The 24,593-nt window shown below is 44.4% G+C and overlaps 1 protein-coding gene across 1 annotated transcript in view; it reads right to left on the reverse strand.

The window, feature by feature from the left end:
- The window catches only part of SRGAP3 (SLIT-ROBO Rho GTPase activating protein 3), a 267,671-nt gene that overhangs the window by 7,036 nt on the left and 236,042 nt on the right, over positions 1-24,593 (reverse strand). The window contains exons 18-21 of the mRNA XM_010369901.2: positions 22,946-23,025; positions 6,696-6,876; positions 5,268-5,417; positions 2,873-3,200 (exon numbers count right to left, since the gene is read on the reverse strand). Coding sequence (XP_010368203.1) covers positions 2,873-3,200; positions 5,268-5,417; positions 6,696-6,876; positions 22,946-23,025 — 739 coding nt within the window. The remainder of the gene's footprint in view (positions 1-2,872; positions 3,201-5,267; positions 5,418-6,695; positions 6,877-22,945; positions 23,026-24,593) is intronic.

The raw sequence follows: 24,593 nt of genomic DNA on the forward strand, positions 1-24,593 counted from the left end.
CCTTTTTGTTAGGGGACTATGGATGTCTGGCTAATGGCTAATATTAGCTTGTATGCTTCTCCAGGATGTTTCATCCCTTGCCCCAGAACACCGGCAACTTTAAGAAAGGGTCTTTTGTGCCTTATTCAAAAGGAGGTGCTTTGGGGGCAATTTTCTGCAGGAAGGGAGGGAAGGCAGACCCCTCCCCCTCTCTGCTATGTGCCAGCCCTGCAGTGACACAGCCCGCTTTCCTGGAGCCGAGTTGCCCAATCATCAACCACTCTGCTTGAAGGAAACCCCCTGTTGCTTTAGTCCAGCATGAGCTGCAAGGTGAAACTTTAATAAATAAAATGTAATTTTTGCCCCTCTACCACCATCACCACTACCCCCACCACCACTCTATCCCAGCAGAGTGAGCGGAAAGACAGAAAGCTCAGAGAAAGATCAGCCGAGTTGTTTAGGCTGCAGCCTTGCATTAGTCTGAGAGGTGATGCTGTGAGTCTCCAGAGGTGAGCGGCAGAGAGGCCCTGGGGGACAGAGCAGGGACCATGATTGCTTTTCATCTCCTCCCCAATTCGATCTTCCCACTTTGGATGGTCATGTTGCAAGTTCCACAAAGAGTCTTTTTAAGTGGGTTCACATCTAAATCATAAGGGATATTTTGAGACCAGAGAAATTTGGGTCACTCGACCTACTACTTGGGGTTCTTCAGCTGCCACTCCCCTTTGCAGCCTGCAAAGCCAAGGGCTCATCAGAGCCAATGCTGAGGCTGGAAGCTCTCCAGTGTCAGTGGGCTATTTACATATCATTTACCACAATTCCCTATTTGACCTCTATTAGTGAAAAGGGGTCTTGGATGGCAGCTGTCAAACTAGAGAGGGTGCAGATCCATCTGCAAACTGAGAACACATGCAGCAATCCCCAAGTACATTCTACGGGCAGGTCTTGCAAAATGCTCCATGAATGAAGGTCAAAGAAGTCTGGGATATGGGGCATGCCCTGTTTTCTTTCTTGGAGATTCACAACGCATATCTTTTAAGGCAGCAGTCCCCAATCTTTATGGCACCAGGCACCGTTTATGTGGAAGACAATTTTTCCACGGATGGGGGTCAGGAGGATGGTTTCGGGATGAAACTGTTCCATGTCAGATCAGGCATTAGATTCTCCTAAGGAGAGCACTACCTAGATCCCTCACATGTGCAGTTCATAATACAGTTCACGGCCTATGAGGATTTAATGCCCCCACTGATCTGACAGGAGGTAGAGCTCACGCAATAATGGCTCCCGCTGCTCACCTCCTGCTGTGCAGCCTGGTTCCTAACAGGCCACAGATCCATCCATGGCCCGGGGGCTGGGGGCTCCGGCTTTAAAGGTTTTATAAGAAGTCTCACAGAGAAGCCACTCAACTTTGTCAGTGCAGCGTTCCCCAAACCTTGCTGACCACAGAACATGTATGCCCAACCCACTCCCTAGCATCCTGTGGAACTACTCTGCTGTGACAGCTATTTTTAGAAATAGTTTTCTAGACTGCATTTGATTCTTTATAAATGTAAAGAGCCCTGGGGCAGGCCTCAGGCCATCCTCTATCATAACTGGTAGAACTTTCTAGACTGGTAGAACTTTCTAGACTGGTAGAGTTTCCAGATGATGGTGGGTGCTAGGGTCATGTTTCCTAAAGTATGGGGGGACCAGCAGCTGGCCTGCCTCCTTGGAAGGCACTGATCTTCAGGGACCCCTGGGAATGGGCGTGGGGCCAAACTAGAGCCTGCTGGTGTGAACAGGAGTACTCATTGCTAGGTGTGCTGTTTCTGTGTTGGGTATTCCCTGGGAACCCTGCCTGGCCTCCTCTAGAACACAGCTCATGGCTCCCCGCCCTTCCTCCTTCTCCTTTTGAACAGGGATTCAAAGGCCATTCTCCATAGTAAAATTCTCACAGACCAGAAGGTTCTGATTGTCTCTGTTACCTTACGTGGCAGAGAACACTAGGGAGAGGGTACATAATGGGCCCCCACACCAAATTCCAGAGACAAAAAAGTGGAAACTTCTCAAAATATGATAGAACTGTCAAAAAACACATGAAACCAGCTATGCAAATTGTTAAACAAATCACAGCTCTATTCATTTGGCAAATGTAAAAATCATATAGATTGTTTCATCCAAATACAAAACAAACAAACAAAAGCCAACCCTCTAAGTACTGGAGAAGAACGTGGAACATTCTTCTCTTGCAGCTTCAGCTATTTACTTCTGCCTACCCTTTGGGTCTCAGGTCAAGTCCTCCCGAGAGAAGTCTCTCTCTGCCTAGGTGCAATCCTCACATTTTAGGCTCTCAAAATACTTTGGACCACTCCTTAAAGGCACCCAATCAAACAACTATTTCACAACTATGTGTGTGTATTTGCTGATGTCTCTTTCTTCTTCAAACTGTAAGCTCCATGTGGGCAGCGCCTGAGTCCATTTTAGGTCTTCATTGTACTGTTGGTGGCTAGCATGGTGACGGCCACATGATAGATGCTCAATCAATATTTGTCAATGAATAGACGAATGAAGAGAGAAATGAATGAATGAGTGAATGAATGAGTGAAAAACTGAATCATATCACTTTGTGTAGTTACCTACCATTACCCCAGCCCCATAATCTGGCCAATGCCCTCTCCAGCCCTGGACACTGGGGGTGTTCAGCCTCTATAGGAACCCCAGCAGTGGCTGCTCCCAACCAGTCTCCATTCCCATGGGAAGCCCAGCAAGGGACAGGGAAGCCACTCACTCTCCTGTTCTCTGGCTTAGCCATGAGCCTGGCATAAAGGCTAAGGTGGCTCTCTGCTCCACGGATTCCCACCCGCTGCCCTCTGGGGCATTTGGCTGCCCAGCCTGCCTTCCCGCTGGCCCTTACTTCTGCCAGGGCCTCGGCCTCCAGGGACTTGTGGTCCCCTAGGCTGCTGTGCCTGGTGGAACCGCAGGTCGACCTCATCGAGTGCCCTTCGGAGAGCGCCTTCTTGTCAGGGTAGTTGATGCTGCCAGCGCTCCCGAACGTCGCCATCCTCCGCTTCTCAGGGCTCTCGATCCTCCCCCGGGTGAGGGGGATTTTGTGGGGGCTGCTGGGGCAGGCAGCGGCCCGGGGTGGCGTGTCTATGCTGGGGCCCAGGCCCCGGGGCGGGCTGTGTGTGTCGCCCCCGCTTCGGCGTCTGGGGATGGCCGCTCCGTCAGATCGCAACCGCACTCTGCAAAGGAGCCAGGGGGCGAGGGGCATGGGGCAGAGGTCAAGCCTGGCAAGTCTCAGAATGGGTGAGTCAAACCCCATGCCACACACTACACACTAGTCTAAGGAGCGGGTACAGTAAAGCCTCATTCAGCCAGACCCCATAATTCCACAATGAAAGACCTGGCTCAGCACACAGCTCAGCAGCAGGGGGAGGTCTAATGTGCAAACACAAAAGCATCTGGAGCACGGTGCTTCCAGGCCACAGACAGCTGTGCTGCCAACCGCAAAATGCATCTGGTCTACATGCTAAGTCAAGGCCTACAGGATTCCAACCCTGGAAACGCTTTAGTGATGGTTAGTTGGGCTCATGATACCCTCTGAAAAACTTCAGACATTTCCATGATTCTGAGGGGCTTCTAATTGGTCTGAAGCTTTGAGGCTTGACTGTACCAAAGTTACCAGCACCCTGCAAGCACAGGAGGGGTCCCATGGGAACTGAAGATGCCCTAACGTTGCCACCCAACCCCCAATTTCTCCAGAAGAGGGCTCCTTCTATGAGGCTTTTGTGTATCTTTGAAAACTAGTCATTCAAAAGTAAACACTGCATGGCTGGACAGCCCTTTTGTGCATTTGGATATCTTTCCCACTTCAGGGAGGCTCTGATGCAGTGAAAAGGGGATTAGGGTGTGTTTCAGGAGGGTGAGTTATTGCCCTGTGTCTGCCGCACGCTTTCCTGTGTCCTCTCTCTAACCCACTTTATTAATCTGTTAAGTGGGTCTGAGTAAGATCTTTTGCCCACCCTTTACCTTTGCTTCAAGTGGGTTTGAAAGCACCTTGAAGATAAGAGGTTCTATACACAGGAGATTTTGCTACATCCTACAGAGGTCACCAAGAGTCTGAAGGGCTAGAAGTGGTGAGGGGAGAGGGAGAGGGACCGTGTGTTGGGAATGGATTATGACTAGGGACCAGCAGTGATTCAGATCCTAGTGCCACCAGCTGAGCTAAGCAGTGCTTGTGGGTGCCCCAGCAGAACCAAAGCACAGGTATTGGAGAGGAAGCAGTATTTAGAAAGAAAGAACAAGAATGAAGGAGGTGAGGGAGGGACGAAGGAAAGGAAAAGAGAGGCAGAAGATATGGTCCTCCTAGAAGTCAGGGGACCATAACTTCTTTGTCTACCTACCCCAGCCTTCCACTTCCCTGCCCTTCCCAATTCTACCATAGTGCCCTGAGCTATCTGCTGAACTGAACGGAATTTGCAGAAAAGAGGCATCAGGATTTTTACTGAAATAAGTTCATAAATTGTGTGTTCCCACTGTGACTGATTTTTTGGGGGACCTATTTGCAAATACCCACATGTGTGGGTTGATCACATGACCCCTCCACTGGAAAAAACACAGAATATGACATTTTGAGACTGCGACTAAAAAGGCAGTGAGGAACTGTCAGTTTTGCTTTTCCTTTCTTCTTATTTCCTCATTAGTTTTTTTAAAATAGCCATATACTTTGGATTACACCTGTTCTTCAGAATGACATGCACAGCTCCTTGCCTGGTAGAAAGGTCACATGACACAGCCTGGCCCACACATAGGGAGCGAAGAAATTGGTAATACTGCTCCCTCCAAATAAGTGGGTGGAGTCGAGTGTCAATTTCCTTCAACACATGAGTAGGTGTGAGTTTTCTGTTTACGTAGTGCATTTCAGGGAATATGTGAGCTTTACATTTTAAAATATAACAACTCAGTTCTACAACAGAAAGCTGGAAGGAGGTGCAGGAACTGGAGAGAGGTAGGAAAAATACTTGCCAATTTGTATCTCTCTCACACATTATTATTATTTTAAACGAAAAAGCACTGAGTTCCCAACACATGTCTTTCCTCCTCCTCCTCCCTGCAATACAGGCTGGACTGTTTTATACCTGGCCGCCTTGGGCCAATGCCAGCCAGCCTGCCCAGTGTGCCCATCGTATCTTGTGGGGAACAGGGGGCTGCAGTAGGCTCCTTCTCTCCTCTCTGCTCTTGTGCATCTCCCAAATCAGACATGAACAGGCTTGACACTAGCAGGGAAAAAATGAATCCGCATATCCTACCGGCCCATCACCCCCCCAAAGCCGTAATCCGAGATGTGCTCCGTGGGGGACTGGAGGTCGTTTTTGGAGGAGGCCTTGTCATCCAGCAGTGGCCCACTGCTGGCCTCGCTGTCAGCCTTCTGGCTCAGGCTGTCGGAGAAGGCATCATCCCTGGGGAGAAGACAGACATGAATTGGAGGCACCTTCCCCCAGAGAACCCAGCATATACAGGGCTCCCTGATACGTGTCTGAGGGGCTGAATTAACACAACTTATGGTTACATCGTGCCCACAGTGTTTGCTCAGCCACTGCCCACTGGGTGCCTTCCCACCATGCATGCCCATTGCAACACTCCTGGTCGGTTTCCGCAGCTGGGACCCTCTTCTGTCCCACACCTACCTCCTCCTTTTTTCTCTTCTAGCTTGTTCATTCCTGGGCAACTCCAGGCTAGGACAAGCTAAATGTTGCAGCGTGTGTTGGAGAAATAGGGGGATGGAGTCTGCAGGCTGAGCACCGAGGGCTGAGTGCTGAGTCTCTGTGTGACTCCATGAGAAATAGCTTCTGGCTAAGCAAGGAAGGAAGAAGCTGCCTCTGCCCCTCACCTCCCCACCCAGGGCTTGGGCCACTGCGAGGTGGCTCAGAAGCTTGTAGGGGGGCCCTGTTGGCCTCCTTCCATGGCCCTCTGCCGTGGTGACTTGTCCCTGATCTCAGAGGTCTGGGGGCATCGGGAGGCTGCCAAGGGCCCTCCACTATGGCATTCCTCTGGCAGTCTGCTTGGCCCTGGCCTTTTCTCTGGATGAGACCTCCTCTCTCCCATCACAATGTGGGCTTTTGATCCTCTTCCCTTGAGGCTCAGCTTGGTGGCTGCATGTATGGTAAATCTGTTCTGCCGAGCCTGACCAGAGCTCCCAAGGAATGTGTGCACTGGAAGCTTCCATGGCTTTCAAAGGAATGGAAAGTGCAGAGTTTTTGTGGTAGGACTAGGCATTTGGGATTCAGGGCTCTTTTTTATTAACCCCTGAAATTATTTAAAAAACAGTACCCTATTAATCAGAAACAAGGGCATGTTTCTGCCCATCCCCTAAGAGAGCTACCTCTGGAGCATAGAACGGTAGGCAGGGGAGGCCTAGGAGGTAGAGGCACATGGCAGGATCCCCTGGATACTGATTCAGGGTGATGGGATGCCCTGGGGGCTGTCAGCTGCATTAGGATGTAGGCCAGGGGTACCCAACACTGTTTCTGTGTGCTCAGAAGGAGGAATTTGGATGTCTGTTAAGTGGACCACCATTTAAAGGGAAGTTAGATATTACCCATTCTCACAGAAGACCAAGCGCATGATATCAAGGAGAGCAAATCGCCGGCATACAAGCTAGCACTCCCCTACAGTGCCCATTCCAGACATCACTAATCTATTTCAGCATTCTTCACAGAAGTCTTGACTCCACTCACATGTCCTGTACAACTATGTACTGATGGGGGATGAGTCCATCCACACCGTTGTGCCGGCCCTCCCACCAGTCCTCCGAGGCGCGGTGGTACAGGAGCAGCGAGGCCCCCTTCTTGAAGGATAGCTCACGTGGGGACCGCCCCATGTAGTCAAACTTGGCAATAGCCTCGATCTGCTCCACTTCTGGAAGGAAAGCAAGGGAAAGAGCGTATCTGAGGTCAGCAAAGCGGCAGCTCAGGAGCCTCACTCAGAGGCCCTGGCTTCTCTGGGGAAGGACAGACCACACAGCTGGTGAGAACATGGACAGAACGCCTGGTGGGCTGGGGCTCAGGATCCTGGGGTCCTAGACTCAGATCCACCCTCCATCCTGTGACCTCAGGCAAACCATCAAACCTCTCAAAATGTAAAGAGGATGCTGACACATCCTCCTTTTCCACTGCCCTTCTTGTTCTCTACTTTTTAATGCTCATTAATATTGTAGAATTTTCTTTTTCTTCTACCCCTTAACACAAGCTATTAATATTTCTACTTTTCCATGAGCCCTTTTCCTCTTTGTCATTTATAATACTTTTAGTAATTTTTAATCTTTTGAGAGGCCACATCATGTATGCAGACTCTCATCTGTGCAAAATCCGATACAGGATTTTTAAGGGTACCCAGCCTCTTCAAAGTTCATTGTTAAGGACTGAATTGTGTCTCCCTCAAATCTGTATGTCGAAGCCCTCACCCCCAATGTGACTGTATTTAAGATAGAGGTTTTAATTAATGTAAATGAGGTGATTAAAGTTAATGAGGTTATAATGGTGGGGTCATAATCCTAGGGCTGGTGTCTTTATAGGAGGAAGAGAGGCTGGGCATGGTGGCTCATGCTTATAAGCCCAACACTTTGGGAGGCTGAGGCGCAAGGATCGCTTGAGTCCAGGAGTTTGAGACCAGCCTGGGCAATATAGTGAGACCTCATCTCCAAAAAAAAATTTTTTTTAATTAGCTGGGCATGGTAGCATGTGCCTGTGGTGCCAGCTACCCTAGGGCCCGAGGCAGGAAGATCACTTGAGCCTGGTAGGTTGAGGATGCAGTGAGCCATGATCAGGCCGCTGTACTCCAGCTTGGGTAACAGAGTGAGACCCTGTCTCAAAACAGACAAACAAAAGTTCTTGTATAAAAGCACATAGTTTAGTACAGATATTCATCAGGTATTCTGTTGACAGCAGCTGTCATGACTGTGATTATAATTATTAATGGATTTGGCCTATGGGATGGGTCCAGAGAAGAAGATGTTAAACTGCAGAGAGTTTAAGTGGTTTAAACTGTATGGTTTAAGGACCATACAGCTAGTGATATTTGGGGAAGAGACTTTTTGGGGAGCAGGGGATTGTGCCTACAGTTCATTCCACCTGTTTTATAGTTTCTACCCTAAGAAGTGTCCATACGTGGTAGAAAACTGATTTTGTATAGGTATTAATGTTTTAATATTTTAAAGTAAGCACAAAGATGTTTAACATTATAATTCTTACTTTTTTTATTTTAATAGAGCAAAAGAGTAACAAAAGCAACCCCCCTCTCTCTCTAGCCTGCAGAGAGCTTCCCCATGCTGAGCTTTCTTAGGGCTCTCTATGTGCTCCATTCACTGCGGATAATCTTGTGTTCATTGATCTGTTCATCCACCTGTCCATCACATAGTTAAGCTCAGAATATTTGGCTTTATCACTTTTTAGTTGTGTGACCTTGGGATACCTAGTTTTTCTTTCTATGCCTCAGTTTCCTCATCTGTTAAATGGAAATGGTAATAAATAGAACCTATCTTACAGAGTTATTAGAAGGATTAAGTGAGTTAATATATATGAAGTGCTTGCAACAGTGTCTGGCACATAGTACTCTATAAGAGTTATGCACATGTTGTCACCAGAGGCTGATGCACTTCTAAGGGCCACACTCCCCACCACACACATGCACCAGGGCTCCCCTCTGAAAGCAATTGGCTCGAGAAGACCATGCTTGTGGCCCCATGAGATGCAGTGGCTTTGGGATGTATTTAGCTCTTAGTGACTGAGGCAGCCTTCTACAGGGAGCAGGCCTCAAACAGTCAAGTCAGCTTCCCCAGCTGGCTACCTGACAAATGTCTTTAAATGCTATTCTAACCAAGGTGATGGGAGAGAAGGAAGGAGGGAAGGAGGTGGGGAAATGACAGCACCACTAAATGGGTCAAATTAACTCAGATCTTGACTCAGAGTCACATTCTCAGTAAAACAGACAGAGATCTTGGTCCTTCTCTCTGCAGCATCTTTGAATCTCACATCCAGCCGTGTGCTGGAACTGCCTGCTAGCCTGTCTGCCTGCCTCGTTACAAGAGTCAGAAAGGCCACAGGATTTGCAAGGGCAGGAGCTGAGCCCAGACAGCTGTGTGCTCCTGGGTTCACCCAGGGACTTCCGCTGACCCAGATTCCCCAAACTAAGAAAGGTGCTGACCTAAGCAGAGGTTTTCTGATACTCAGAGGGGCATAGAGGGGCTGCCTCCGGTTCCTTGTTTCTGCCTTTACCATCACCAGAGCCTCCAGCAGTCACTGGACAGCAGCCTGAAGTTGAAAGAGTGGGGCAGCAAGGGGAGCAGAAAATGTGAGGGAAAGAAAACAGAAGGAACAGGGCTGAACCTCTGCCTCAGAGAAAGCACGTGTGTTTGCAGACGTCGTTACAAAAGTGTGTGTGGTGGAAACAGTAATAACAGCTACCATTGATTATTACTAAGTCTGTTATTTGGGCTTCTCATGCCTGAAACAGAATATGTTTCTCCCCCTCATCACTCTCCCACACGCTGTTACCCAAACCTACTTCATTCACTCATCTTCCCCATCTCAGGAAACAGAACCACTGTCTACCTGCTCACCCAGGCCAATGCCCTGGCATGGCTCTGCACACCTCATCCATTAGTGACTCCTTCAGACTGTTCCCTGGATCTGACCATGGCTCTCCACCTCCCATGACACCCTCTTCACTTCCATACTTGCTTAGGTAGAACCACTTCTCCCCACAGCAGCCTAGAGGGTCCTTTACAATCATACAATCAGATATAAAACTCCCCTGGTTCAAAATCCTCAGAAGGCTTCTCATGGATCCTGGAACAAAACCCCAGTGTCTTCCCACTGCTCATAAGGCCCTCCAGGATCTCGGTCACAGAGACCTCTGAGACCTCATCTTCTCTGTCTCTCTCTCCTTCACTAGCTCAATCTGCTCTTGCCTCACTAACCTTCTTTATGTTTTTCCTCCAACATCCCAGTATGACATTTTTCAAACACAAAGTACAACTGAAAGAATTTCACAGTGAACATGCATGGAACACAATGAAATTCCACAATGCTAGATTTATCATATATCTATCCACCCCTCTATCTATCCATCTTATTTTTTAATGATTTTTAAATTAAGTTATAAACATCAGTATACTTTATCTCTGAACACTTCAGCATAAATATTCATAGAGTTGTTTGTTTGTTTGTTTGTTTGTTTGAGACAGGTTCTCACTCTGTCACCTGGAGTGCAGTGGTGCAATCACGACTCAGTGCAGCCTGAACCTCCTGATATCAAGCAATTCTTCCACCTCAGCCCCCTGAGTAGCTGGGACCGCAGGCACATGCCACCATGCCAAGCTAGTTTTTTACGTTTCTGTAGAAATTGGGGGTCTCACTATGTTGCCCAGGCTGGTCTCGAACTTCTGGACTCGAGCGATCCTCCTGCCTTGGCCTCCCAAAGTGCTGGGATTACAGGCCTGAGCCACCACCCCCAGCTACAGAGCCTTCTTGATGCTTTTAAAACATGACAAGTGTCCTCCTGTTACAGGACCTTTGTACTTCCTGTTGCTTCTCCCTGGGATGTCTTTCTCCCCGATCTTTGCATTCATCCACACTCAACAAATATTTATTAATGCTATGTGCCACTTGCTAATTTCATTCAGGTCTGTACTCAAATGTCATTGCCTTACCAAGGCCTTTCCCAGCCACTCCCAACTACAGGAGTCCCAACTGCCAAATCACTTTTTAACACCTTCTCTTGCTTTATTTCTCTTCATGGCACTTATCACAACCTGAAATTTATGTGTGTGTGCATGATGTGTGTATTTACGTTTGTGGTGTGGGGGTGTGTGTGTATATATATAGTATGTATATATACACATATACATATGTGTACACACATATAATTTTGAAACTTTACTATCAATCTTTCCTACTAAAGTGTGGGTACCATTAGGACAGATTTTCTTTTCTTACCTACTATATTCTGACTCCTAGAACATACCCTGGGACAAACAGGCACCAAATATGTGTTTATTGCTTGCATGAACAAATTCAGCTTTTACTGGTACCAGGTGCTCTACTTACATTATCACATTTAATCCCATAACAACATTTGAGGCACTACCCTCATTTCATAGATGAGGGAACTGGAGCTGGGTTGAATGATGGGCCTAGGGTTGGGTCACACCAGTAGATATGGCGATGAGCTAACATCTGAGCTCAGGTCCCAGACATCATTAATAGAGGCTTCTAGATGTTTCTGAATTGTACTAAGCTTATTCCTGCCACAAGGTCTTTGCTTCTGTATAGTGTAAATGTGACTATATAGATATGCAATGCTCTATGTTTGATGCAATTCAACTCTTGTGTATTGAGAGGCTAATTGTACCAGGTAAAAACCCTGTGGGCTCTACAGTGAGGGAAGAGATGAACAGCCCAGCCCCTGAGCTAGAGAAGAGGTTGAGACTGTCTCGGTAGGGGCCTGGCTGGAATCACACTTTAGAAAATCACTCCAGTGGCAAAGCAGAGCAGTGGAAGGAGTGGAGGGGAGAAGCTGGGGCAGCAGTGCTTCAGAGGCTGCTACCGTGGTCCAGCCTCTGGACTAGCATGGGCTAGACATGGGCTTTTCTGGAGATGAAAAGACATGTTGAAACTTTGCTTTCATTTCAGAATCTGAAGGTTGGACGTTTATCCTTCTCTACCCATCACTCAATAGGAAGCTCAAATTCCTCTCTCTAGCCATGCCATTCCAGAGAACTCTGTTACAGGTCATGAGTCCTGCCTGCATGAAAGAGGGGATGGCTCCATTCCTCTCAATACAACTTCATGTCCCTCTGCCCACCCCACCCCTTACTTCATCCCCAGAAGTGAGAACACTAATCTCATGCAACCAATTTACTAGAGGCCAAGTCACTGTATCAAAGGCAGAGAATGTGGGCGTACCTTCTCTTCTCCCTCATCCTCCTTGTGATGAGAGTAATGACAGAAGCCAGGGCCTGTTTACAGGGTCCCTCTTTTCTCCCCTTCTCACTCATGACCTTGGGTTCTTTCTTTGCATTCGGTGGTGGCACCGGCTGATACTGAGGTTTAGATTTAATTTAAAAGGAAAGGAGTGAGACCAACCTCTGGGATGATGGCATGAAGAACTCCCCAGGGAAACTCAAGAAAAAATATAAAAAGTAAAAGAAAAAAAAAAAAACATTTCAAGCCCCTGGAAATGGTCCTAAGGGCAAAAAGCAAATGAAGAAACATCTATTCAGGAAAATCTATAAAAACTTAGTTAGAAAGGTGAAAATCTCTGGTATCTGAACCAAGACTGCTCCCTCCCTCTACTCCTGCTCCAAGCTTGGGGAGACAGAGGCTCCAATCAAGATGACTGCAGTCAAGAACACAGGGCTTCCTCTCCCTTTACCACCTTCCAGTCACAGGGCTTTTTTCCTGGAAGGAGCAGGAGCTCAGTGATTCTCATCCTGCTCCCACTACCTGTTGCTGAGGCTGAGTCCCAGGTGAGTGGAGTGGAGAGACCAGGACTTCATTCTTCCACACAACCCCTACTCATGGAATGGTGGCTGTACTTTGGGCATGGCACCACTGAAAATGTGGGTGTTCTATCAATCTTGCCCCAGCTTGTGAGGTGGTGGTTGCATGGCAGGAGAAGTAAGTTAAGAGGATCTCTGGCTGCCCCTCCACAAAGCACTCAGTAGGGACATGACTCAGAAGATGCCATTGTCTCCATCCCCAGTCTCAGAGTCCTGGCTCAGATTTTCCCATAGGGGAGAAGCATCCCACAAAACAGAAAGCTCCTAATCTTGTCCCAAAGGAATTGCCTTCAGTTGCAACAGAGCTTGGAGAAGTTCAAGCCGAAGAGCACTCTCAAGAACAGTGGAGGCTGTGTTGAAGGGCAATCCAGTGATGGTTCATGAATTTAATGAATATAGAAGCTAGACTATAAGCCAGATAGTTAGCAGAGGAGAACCAGGGAATAAGACAGCCAGGAGAAGTATTCCTGGGATCAGAACAAATATCAAACACTGACTTCAGAAACTATCCCTATAATGGGTACGGAATTTGACTGCATTAATTTGTAGAGCAATTTAGGACCAAGGGTACTGTTGAAAGAATAGCAACCATCCAGCAATTAGCGGAGATTAACAGCCAGAAAGGATCAGGGAAAGAGACTTCTACCAAAACCACTGTCATCTCAGGGAAGGAGAACCCTACCAAAACCACTGTCATCCCACAGAGTAACATTTCCATATATCACTGAAATTAAGCTAGTATAAATAGAAGCTCATTCAAATAAGATATATATGGTAAACCTTAGAGAAGCTACTAAAAACTAACTCAAAAATAGTAAGAGCAGAATACTGGTTGTCAGAGGCTAGGAAAGAAGGGGAGGGTATATGGGGAGTGATTGCTCAAGAGGTCCAATGTTAGAGTTAGTTAGGATAAATAAGTTCTGGTGTTCTATTTTACAGTAGGTTGACTATAGTTAACAATAATGTATTGTATGTTTCAAAATAGCTGGAATAGAGGAGATTTTTGAATGTTCACACTACAAAGAAACAATATATTTATAACATGATGAATATACTGCTTACCTGAATTTAATCATTACACAATGTATGCATGTATTGCAATATCACATTGCATCCAATAAATATGTCCAATTATCTGTCCATCAAAAATTAAATAAAACTGTTAAAAATAACTCTAAAATATAGTGAAAACATCATTAAAGAAGTTTAAATGCTATCTTAGAAAATATTCACTAAATGCTATATTAGAAAATATGCAAAAGAAATCAGTAAAGAAGGAATAGAGGAACAAAAAAGATATGAGACCCATAGAAACCAAAAAGTAAAATGGCAGACATAAATCCAACTATATAAGTGATAATATTAAATGTGAATGGATTAAACAATCCAATTAAAATGCAGAGATTATCAGACTGGATAAAATAACATAATTTAACTGTATGCTGTCTACAAAAGACACACTTTAGATTCAAAGACACAATTAGACACAATCTAAAGTGAAAGGATGGAAAAATATATTATGCAGACTGGAACCACAGGAAAGCTAGAATGACTATACTAATATTGACAAAATAGACTTTAAAACTAAAAATATTGCTAGAGATAAACAGCAGCATTTCATAATGATAAAAATTTTGGTCTATCAAGATATAAAGAATTATAAACAAAATGTACCTAATAAAAGAGCAGCAAAATACATGAAGCAAAAATGGACAAAAACAAAGAAAGAAATAGACAATCAAAAATAATTGTTAGAGATTTCAATACTCCACTCTCAATAATGGGAAGAACAACAATAATGGAAAGGACAGAAGAAAAAAGAGGAAACAGAAGACTCAAACAACACTATAAACCAAATAGACCTAACAGGCATCTATAGAACACACCACTCAGCAAGAGACTATACATTCTTTTTAACTGCACGTGGAACATTCTCTTGGGTATGCCCTATGCTAGTCCATAAAACAAACATCAATAATTGAAAATGATACAAATAATACAAAATGTGTTCTTCTACCACAGTAGGATAAAATTATTGATTTCTTCTACAGAAGAAGTTTCTTCTAAAGTAGGAATCAATAGCAGGAAAAAAATTGGGAAGCTGACAAATAGGCAAAAATTGTACAGCATACTCCTAAATAACTAATGGTTGAGGAAAAAAATATCAAAAGAGAAATCTTTGAGATGAATGAAAATGAAGATACAACATACCAAAACTTATGGGATGCAGCTAAAGCAGTGCTTAGAAGGAAATGTATGACTGCAAATGCCTATATTAGGAAAAACAAACAAACGAAACTCAAATCAATAACCTAAACTTCCACCTTAAAACACTGCGAAAAAAAGTGCAAACTAAACCTAAAGCTAGCAGAATGGAGGAAATAATAAAGATTAGAGTAGAAATTAACAAAATAGAGAATAGAAGAACAATAGAGAAAATCATAAAACCAAAAGCTGGTTCTTTGAAAAGATCAATGAAATTGACAAGCCATTAGCTAAATAAACCAAGAAAACAAGAGAGAGGACTCAAATTATTGAATCAGATATGAAGGAGGGGACATTACTACCATTATTTTACAGGAAAAAAAGGACCATAAAGAAATACTATGAACAATTACATGCCAACAAGTTGGATACCTTAGATGAAATTAATAAGTTCATAGAAAGAAACAAACTATTGAAACTGACTTAAGAAGAAATAAAAATATGAATATACTTATAACAAGAGATTGAATCAATCATCCAAAAACTACCCACAAATAAATGCCCAGGCCCAGATGGCTACATTATTGAATTCTACCAAACATTTGAAAAAGAATTAATAATAATTCCTTATAAAGTCTTCCAAAAACTAGAAGAGAAAGGAACACTGCTCAACTAATTTCACCAGGCAAGTATTACCCTGATACCAAAACCAGACAAGGATATCACAAGAAAACTACAGACCAGTATTTCTTATGAATATGGATGCAAATATCCTCTACAAAATGCTAGCAAACCCGGCCAGGGATGGTGGCTCATGCCTGTAATCTCAGCACTTTGGGAGGCAGAGCTGGGTGGATAACTTGAGGTCAGGAGTTTGAGATCAGCCTGCAATATAGCAAAATCCTGTCTCTACCAAAAATACAAAAAATTAGCCTGGTGTGGTATCAGGCACTATAATCCCAGTTACTAGGGAGGTTGAGGCAGGAGAACTACTTGAACCCAGGAGGCAGAGGTTGCAGTGAGCCAAGATTGTGCCACGGCACTTCAGCCTGGTGGACAGAGTAAGATTCCATCGCAAAAAAAAAAAAAAAAAAAAAAAATCACTAGCAAGCTAAATGCAGTAGCATAAAAAGAACTATGCTCCATGCACAAGTGGAATTTATCCCAGGACTGCCCAATTGGTTTAACATCTAAAAATCATTAATTAATGTAATGCATCTTATCGGTAAAATAAAAAAAAAATCACACAATCATCTTAATAGATGAAGAAAAAGCACTGACAAAATCTAATATTCTTTCAAGATAAAACATTCAACAAATTAGGAATACAAGGGAACTTCCTCAACCTGACAAATGGCATCTATGAAAAACCCACAGCTAACATCATACTTAATGGTGAATGGATGCTTTCCTCATAAGATCAGGAGTTAGACAAGGATGTCCACTCTCATCACTTCAATGTTGTACTAGAGATTCTAGCTGGGCCAACTGGGCAAGAAAAAGAAATAAAAGGTATTCAAACTGGAAAAGAAGTAAAAATATATCTATTCATAGACAATATAATCTTATATATTAAGAAATCATAAGGAAATCACTAAAAACTATTTGGCTGGATGCATAAGTTCAGCAAGGTTGCAGGATACAAGAGCAATATATTAAAATCAATTACATTTCCATACACTCATAGTGAACAATTCAAAAGTGAAATTAAGAAAACAATTTCACTTACATTAGCATAAAAAAGAATAAAATACAGAGAAATAAAGCACTGACAAAATCTAATATCCTTTCAAGATAAAAGGATAAAAGGCACTCTGTAGTTGCCACTCTGGCAACTACAAATCATTGTTAAAAAAAATTAAACATCTAAATAACTGGCAAAACATCCTATGTTTATGGATCAGAAGACTTAACACTACTAAGAGGGTGATATTCCCAACTGACCGACAGTTTTAACACAATCCCTATCAGAATCCTGGCTAACTTCTTTGTAGAAATTGACAAGCTGATTCTAAATTTCATATGTAATCACAAGAAACCCATAATAGCCAAAACGATCTTGAAAACGAAGGACAAAGTTGGAGGACTTAAACATCCCAATTTCAAAGCTTACTACAAAGCAACAGCAATGAAGACAGTATAGTACCGACCCAGAGATAGACATATAGGTCAGTGGAACAGCATTGCAAGTCCAAAAATAAACCCATACACCTATAGTCAAAGGACTTTTTTTACAAGGGTGCTAAGACCATTCAATGTGGAAAAGAATAATTTTTTTCAACTAATAGTACTGGGACAACTGGAGAGCCACATACAAAAGAATAAAGTTTGACCATTACCTTATACCAAAATTAACTCAAAATAGATCAAAGACCTAAATGTAAGACCTAAAACTCTAAAACTCTTAAAAGAAAATACAGGAATACATCTTCATGAACTTGGATTTGGCAAAGGCCTCTTAGATATAACACCAAAAGCATGCACAACAAAAGAAAAAATAAATGAATGGAACTCAATCAAAATTAAATACTTTTGTGCTTCAAAGGGTATCACCAATAAAAAGGCAAGCCACAGAATGGGAGAAAATATTTGGAAATTGTATATCTGATAAGGGACTTAGATCTAGAATATATAAAGAGCTGTTACAACTCAATAATAAAAAGGCAAATAACCAAATTTTAAAATGAGCAAAGGATCTGAAGAAAAATATACAAGTGACCAAAAAGCACATGAAAAGATGATGAACATTATCAGTCATCAGAGAAATTCAAATCCAAACCTCAGTAAGATAGCACTTCACATCCACTAGGATGGCAAGAATCAAAAAGTCAGATAATAACAAGTGCTGGCAAGGATATGGATAAATTGGGACTCTCATACACTGCTGATGATATTGCAAAACGATGTGGTCATTTTGGAAAACAGTCTGGCATTTCCTTAAATGACTGACAGAGTTAGTATATGACCCAGCAGTTCCACTCTTGGGTATATACTCAAGAGAAATGAGAACTTCTGTCTGTACAAAAACTTGCACACACATGTTTACAGCAGCATTATTCATAATAGCTGAAAGTAGAAACAACCCAAATGTCCATCAATTGACAAATGGATAAACAAAGTCTGGCATTTTCATATGATGGAATATTATTCAGCCATCAAAAATTAAGTACTGATTCATGCTACAGCATGGCTGAACCTAGAAAACTGTGTGCTAAGAGAAAAGCCACATATTATATAATTCCATTTATATAAAATGTCCAGAATAGACAAATCCATAGAGACAGTGGGTAGATTTACAGGTGCATTGACTAGGGCTGGGAGAAATGTGGGGGGCAGGGATGGGAGGGTGTAAGGAGTGATAGCTAAAGGGTACAAAGCTTCTTTTCAAGATGATGAAAATGTTCTCAAATTGACCATGGTGATGGTTGCACATATCTGTGAATATACAAAAAAATCACTCAGTTGTACACTTTAAAAGGGTAAATTGTGTGGTGTGTGATCTATAACTCAATAAAGTGGTTTTAAAAAGAAGGCAGGGTCCGGCCGGGCGCGGTGGCTCAAGCCTGTAATCCCAGCACTTTGGGAGGCCGAGACGGGCGGATCACGAGGTCAGGAGATCGAGACCATCCTGGCTAACACGGTGAAACCCCGTCTCTACTAAAAAATACAAAAAATTAGCCGGGCGAGATGGCGGGCGCCTGTAGTCCCAGCTACTCGGGAGGCTGAGGCAGGAGAATGGCGTAAACCCGGGAGGCGGAGCTTGCAGTGAGCTGAGATCCGGCCACTGCACTCCAGCCCGGGAGACAGAGCGAGACTCCGTCTCAAAAAAAAAAAAAAAAAAAAAAAAAGAAGGCAGGGTCCTTCTTAGGTATAAGGCCTGAGCCAAATGCCTTGAGCCAGTTTACCATGTTTATTACTAGTGATTAGGAACATACACCAAGTATAAGACATTGGCCGCTGTTCTTTTTTTCTATTGTTCTTAATTTCTTATGAAAAGGAGTGGGCCGGGCACGGTGGCTTATGCCTGTAATCCCAGCACTTTGGGAGGCTGAGGCAAGCAGATCACGAGGTCAGGAGATTGAGACCAGCCTGGCCAACATGGTGAAACCCCGTCTCTACTAAAAAGTAAAAAAATTAACTGGGCATGGTGGCACATGCCTCTAATCCCAGCTACTCAGGAGGCTGAGGCAGGAGAATCACTTGAACCAGGGAGTCGGAGGCTGCAGTGAGCCAAGATTGCACCACTTTACTACAGTCTGGCTTCAGAGCGAGACTCTGTCTCAAAAAAAAAAAAAAAAAAAAAAAAAAAAAAAAAAAGAAAGAAAGAAAAGGAAAGAAAAAGGAGTGGCTATGATTCCAGGTTCCAGGAGAACTGGGGTGTTTGTACATAAATGGACTAATCCCATTTTAATACCATCACAAACCTCACCTGAATACTCACAACATGGATGAATCTCAGAATATTATGCAGAGTGAAAGAGGACAGAGTCAAACAACTCTATTCTATACAGCACCATTTATATGAAATTGTAAACAGACCAACAGCGGGAGGAGTCAAAGGTAACCTCAAAAATGTCAGGAAAATATCAGTAAGAGAATGGTGGCACAATTATAATTGAATAGGGACATATCATCCATAAAACATGCCTCTGTCACTGATTTTAGTGATTTTATAATCTAACAATCTTGTTTCTCATTTAGCTTCCAATTAATAAAGTTGTTAGTGACAGGCTGCCTTCATTTTTTCATTTAGTCAAGGATTCTGGGCCTAACCATAGTTTCTTTATATAAATCTTGGAGACCAAAGAGAAAGCACTGTGGAATTTCCAGACTTATCAGACTCAAGACAGGAGAACAGGTATTAGTTAGGTATAGAATCTTTTTTTTTTTTTTCTTTGAGGCGGGGCCTCATTCTGTCACGCAGGCTGGAGTGCAGTGGCATGATCATGGCTCACTGCATCCTCAACCTCAATTGCTCAAGCAATTCTCCCACTTCAACCTTCTGAGTTGCTGGGACCACAGGCATATGCCACTACGCCTGGCTAATTTTTTTTTTTTTTTTTTTTTCAGAGACGGAGTTTCACCATGTTGCCCAGGCTGGTCTAGAATTCCTGGGCTCAAGCCATCTGACCACCTGAACCTCCCAAAGTGTTGGGGTTATAGGTGTGAGCCACCACGCCCAGCTGGTACAGAATCTTTGAGACAAGAAAGGCAACAGATACCCAAACAACTAAATTGTTCCTCCAATTTGGCATTCATTGGCTGATTCATGTACGACAAAGACCTGGACTCATGGTTCTCTGCCTGATTTGACCTTTGAGGCCTGTTGGGTTCCATTCGTACAGGGTGCTGTCAAGAGAAAAGAAGACAGATATTGATGATCCCCTAAATGAAATGTCTAAGAGGAAATAGGTACACAAATCAGGAGGTTTAGGTTGCCAATGACCAATAACTGCCAATGCCAGTTATGTCAAGAAAATTCTCCAGGACTCAGTTTCTCTATCAGGATTAGGAAGGATGTCTGTTTGATACAGAGTCCATTGATGTTTCTCATCTACCTCCCTGTCCCAGGCACTGTGCTAGGCTCCTTCACATATTAACCCACATTTCAACCCATGCCATAATTTGCTTGGTGCTGTCATTCCCATTTTATACATAAGGAAATAGAGGCCAGAGGTGATGTGGCTTGCCTCAGATTACATGACCATAAGGACTCCCTCTGTGCTTCAATTCCAGGTCTCTCTTTTCTGAGCACGGTAACCCCTTGACTGTCTCTGCAGCTCACTATTCTGCCACTGTTTGGCCAGGGACAGCATGAATGTAACATTTAGAAAATGCAATTGATTTTTCACCAAAGAGTGCCCTGATTCAATACCCCCCACTAATACACACAGGATACTTTGAGAGCCTTCAGCAAACATGAGACTGGCTCTCCCAGCCTGTGGCTTCTTCCCTTCCAGGATGACTTTTTCTGCCTTTGTCATTCCCAGAAACCAGCAGCCTCACAAAGAAAAAAAGGAAGAAGGATCTTCTGGGAGGGGGACCCAAAGCTCTGACTCATGCATTCTGGGAGCCACTGTGAACCTTTACCCTGAGAAGGGGGAGATAGCACTTTCTGGGGGGTGGTTCTTATGGGGCTGAAGCCCCACTGGGTGAGTCCCATGACTGCTTCTTCGCGGACCCAGCAAGACCTATTCTCTCTGTCCCTCCTCATCTTCAGTCCTGGTGTCCAGAGCAGCCTTCTGCCCATCAGCCCATGGAACTGTGGAAAAACCAGCAAAGGGACTGACAGGGACCTCAGCCCCCAGGAAGGCAGGTGCTTTGGTCAAGACAAAGGAGAGGAAATGTCAGGAGTAGGAGAGAGACAGAGACAGAGCAAGCTAGAGGGAGATATAAAGAGACGGACAGAAAGAGATCCAGAAATAAAAAGAGCAACAGATGGAGAGGATGGGGTGGGGGCTGTTAAAAGGGATAGAGGGAGGGCGAGAACTGGAGGTGGTCCGCAGAAGAAAAAAAGGAGGAAAGAGAAAAGCAAATCACCAGGAATAAGCAGAAGGTGGCAGCCTTCACATCTCCAAACAAAGCCTCTGCAGGACACATTCCTCAGTTTAGGATGACTTTAGCCTCTCAGGAGTCTGATCAAGCTGAACGTGATATCTGGATTTGCTTTTCTGTACCTGTCACCCGGGTCTGACTCATTAGCTCCCTCTCAGGCCACGGGGACTGGATCATGCCTGGGTGCATGACTCAAGGCAGTCCAATGAGACTCCACCCCAGGACCTCTCTTGGAACCATTATAGAAAGGAAGCTCTTTTCCATTGAGACTCTGAGTAAGATGATGGTGAAAGTCTGGAATTGCCAGAGACCACTGCACAGGAAGATCCTGCATGAGAATGAAACCAGCACAGAGGGAAGCAGAACAAGAAGACAGACAAAGTGCTGACAAAATCACCCTTGCTCCTGGATCCAGCTGTGCCTGAAGCCATGTCAACTCTGGGACTTTTCAGGTATAGGAACTTATTCCCTTTTAAGCTTAAGTTGATTTGAGTTGGGGGTTCTGTCATTAGCAACTGAAATAGTCCTACTAGAATGTGAAAACCCATCTATCAGTCTTGTCTCTTTTGTCAGTTTCCAGAACTGTCACCTGAGTGCCTGCCCTGCTCTCCTGACAAATGTGGTAGCCAACATGACCCGGTCCCACAAGAGAAACACAAAGGACAAGTAAGAGAACTGCTAAGCCATGACGTTTAAAAAGGAAAACTATCCCAGGTGCTTGGTGCATCCTGGGCCATATTCTAACTTTCAAGGGTCCTAGGCACTTTTGCCTACATGTGTTCCTTCCTCCATTCAAAAAAAAAAAGTCAAAAATCATATTCTACAACTGCATTAGTATAAAGACAAATATAATCCAGACTGGATATTGTGTTCATTTTTTTCTGATTTTAAAATAAATTAAAACATTTTAGTGGACCTCTACAAGTACCATGGGCCCTTGGCACTGTGCCTACTCTGCCTGATGGATAAATTGGCATGTGGTTCAGATTGCTTGTCTATGTAGTCCAGTTTCCCTAAAGACTAGTCTGAGTCTCTTCTCCTTATCTGGAAAGGGTGGAGGAATCTGGAGAAAGGTCTTGACTGGCCTTTTTCTTCTCTCTCTCTCTCACCACACACTTCCCAGGAGCATCACCCTTTGATTTCATCTCCAGGGTGCCCAATGCACCAGTCACGCCTGTAATCTGGCATTATCGCTTTGCACCATGAGAAGCTACTTCCAACCTGTCAAGATCTGGTGACAGACTGGGAGTTCTTTGAGGACTGACATCTTGTTCATTCCTGTGCCCAAGTCCCAGCACAGGCTTGGCACAGAGTAGACCCTGAGAGGGGAAGGATGGAGGAACAGAGCTTGCTTTCTACTTAGGAAACTCGTGTCACTTAGGATTTGTCCCTGGGCCAGGCAGGACACATTAAGGAATGAAGTGGGCTAGGTGTGGGGTGTGGTGCACACAGCGTGAGCCTATGAGGATCTGCTCTGTGTCAGGCCCATGCCAGGACTTGGGGCACGCCATGAAGGTTTTTTCTGGGTCTTCATCTATTCTGAAGGACAGATGGCTGACTTGGAAAGCTGAAGAGGTCTACGTGGGCCAGCCCTGTGGTTGGGCTGACATAAGTCAGTGTGAGAGGCCCCAGGAAGAATCCGTTGTGCCCAGGATCCCCCTCACTCACCTTCATCGCTGGTATGAGGTTCAGTGCCATTGTCATGGTCAACTTCATCGATGGTCCCTGGCTCGCTGTGTGGGCTGTCACTGCAAGGAAACATGGGAAGGGGACTCACTGTGGGGGTTATCTACCCTCACAGCATCTTCAGCCTCTCATGCCAGTCCAGTTGGCCTCTGGGCCCTCCTGCAGCTCAGATGCAGGCCTATACCATCCTGTCTTTTCCATCTGACCACTCCTGGGAGATTCTTAATCAGAAAACTACTCCTAGCCTCCTCCTTGTGAAGCTTCCCAAATATCTCCCCCAGTGCCCTCCTAGCCCTGGAATTTGCTGAGCTGTCTTCTTGGTGAAGACTGTCAATGCTTACATGTTCTGCAAGATCCAGAGGGCAGTGGTAAAACCCCAGCATTTATCATCGGAAGGACCACAGGCCAGAACAAAAAGAACCCTTTGAAGTACTATGAGTTATTTCATCTGGCCTAACTCTCCTGTCTTATAGCTGAGGTGACATATCCCAGGAGGTAAGATGAAGCCAAAGAGGGCTGCCCTGTCTTTCTGCATGCAAAAGCCCCAGTTGATGCAGGCAGTGAGTTAGACTGGCAACCATGATGGGCATGGTGGCTGAGTAATTCAGTCCATCAGATTTAGTTGTTAATGTGCTGGTATAATTTCACCAGCTACTACCCCCTTACTAGATTATAAGCTTCTTGAGGCAAGGGTTAATTCACATAATCAGCCAGTTTTTTTTTATAGAGCCATTGAGTGAGTTATAATATGCCAGGCAGTGTGCTGGTAGGAGGGATGCAATGATAGATAAGGCGGACAAGGTCCCTGGCCTCATGTTGCTTACACTGTAGGGAGAGGGGCAAGAAAAACACCAAAGTCAATATGCCATTAAATAAGACAGTTGCAAGTTATGTTATGTAGTGTTAGGTAGGAAATAAACGGGCAGAGACAAGAACAGCAGAGAGGACCTATAAAGAGTGGACAGGGAAGGCTTCTCAAAGGCAACATTTGCAATGCCATTTAAAGGAATATGTACTTTATTATGAAAAATTCTCCACTGCCACCTGAATCAGGACCAAACTCAGTGGCTTCCAAGATTTTTTATCAACCTGTGGAGCCTCATCCTTCACCATTCCCCTGTCACACATGCTATGCTCTGGTCACACTGAACTACTTTTCATTCTACTGAATGCTCCAGGTCTTTGTCCACTCCTCACTGGGCTGGCTCCAGTTCACTCTGCAGTCTCAGCTCAGTCTGTACTTCCCCCAGGAAGCCCTTCCTGATTTCCCTAGACTAGCTCAGGGAGCCCCACTTCTGGAGCCGTTTGTTTCCTATTCCATCAGAGCTCCTGCACCAGGGGTCAATCTTGTTTGGTTACATCTCTGACTCCCAGCACAGAATCCAGCCCACAACAGATGCTTGGTAACCATTTGTTGAATGAATGAATGTTGTCTACTGTGCTGAGACCCTCAGCCAAGTCTCCCTTTTGGTTGTGAAAACTCCAAAATTACCATGTAATTAATAGTTTTACAGTCTTGTGGGAAACAAATAGGATTAAGAAAAGTGTGGTTATTGTATATTGTTCTTTGATAAGTACACGAAGATCTGTGGGTCCCTTCCCAGAACACTAATTATATATATTGCAGCAA

This window comes from Rhinopithecus roxellana, chromosome 1, assembly GCF_007565055.1.
Source record: "Rhinopithecus roxellana isolate Shanxi Qingling chromosome 1, ASM756505v1, whole genome shotgun sequence".
Taxonomy (NCBI): Eukaryota; Metazoa; Chordata; class Mammalia; order Primates; family Cercopithecidae; genus Rhinopithecus; species Rhinopithecus roxellana.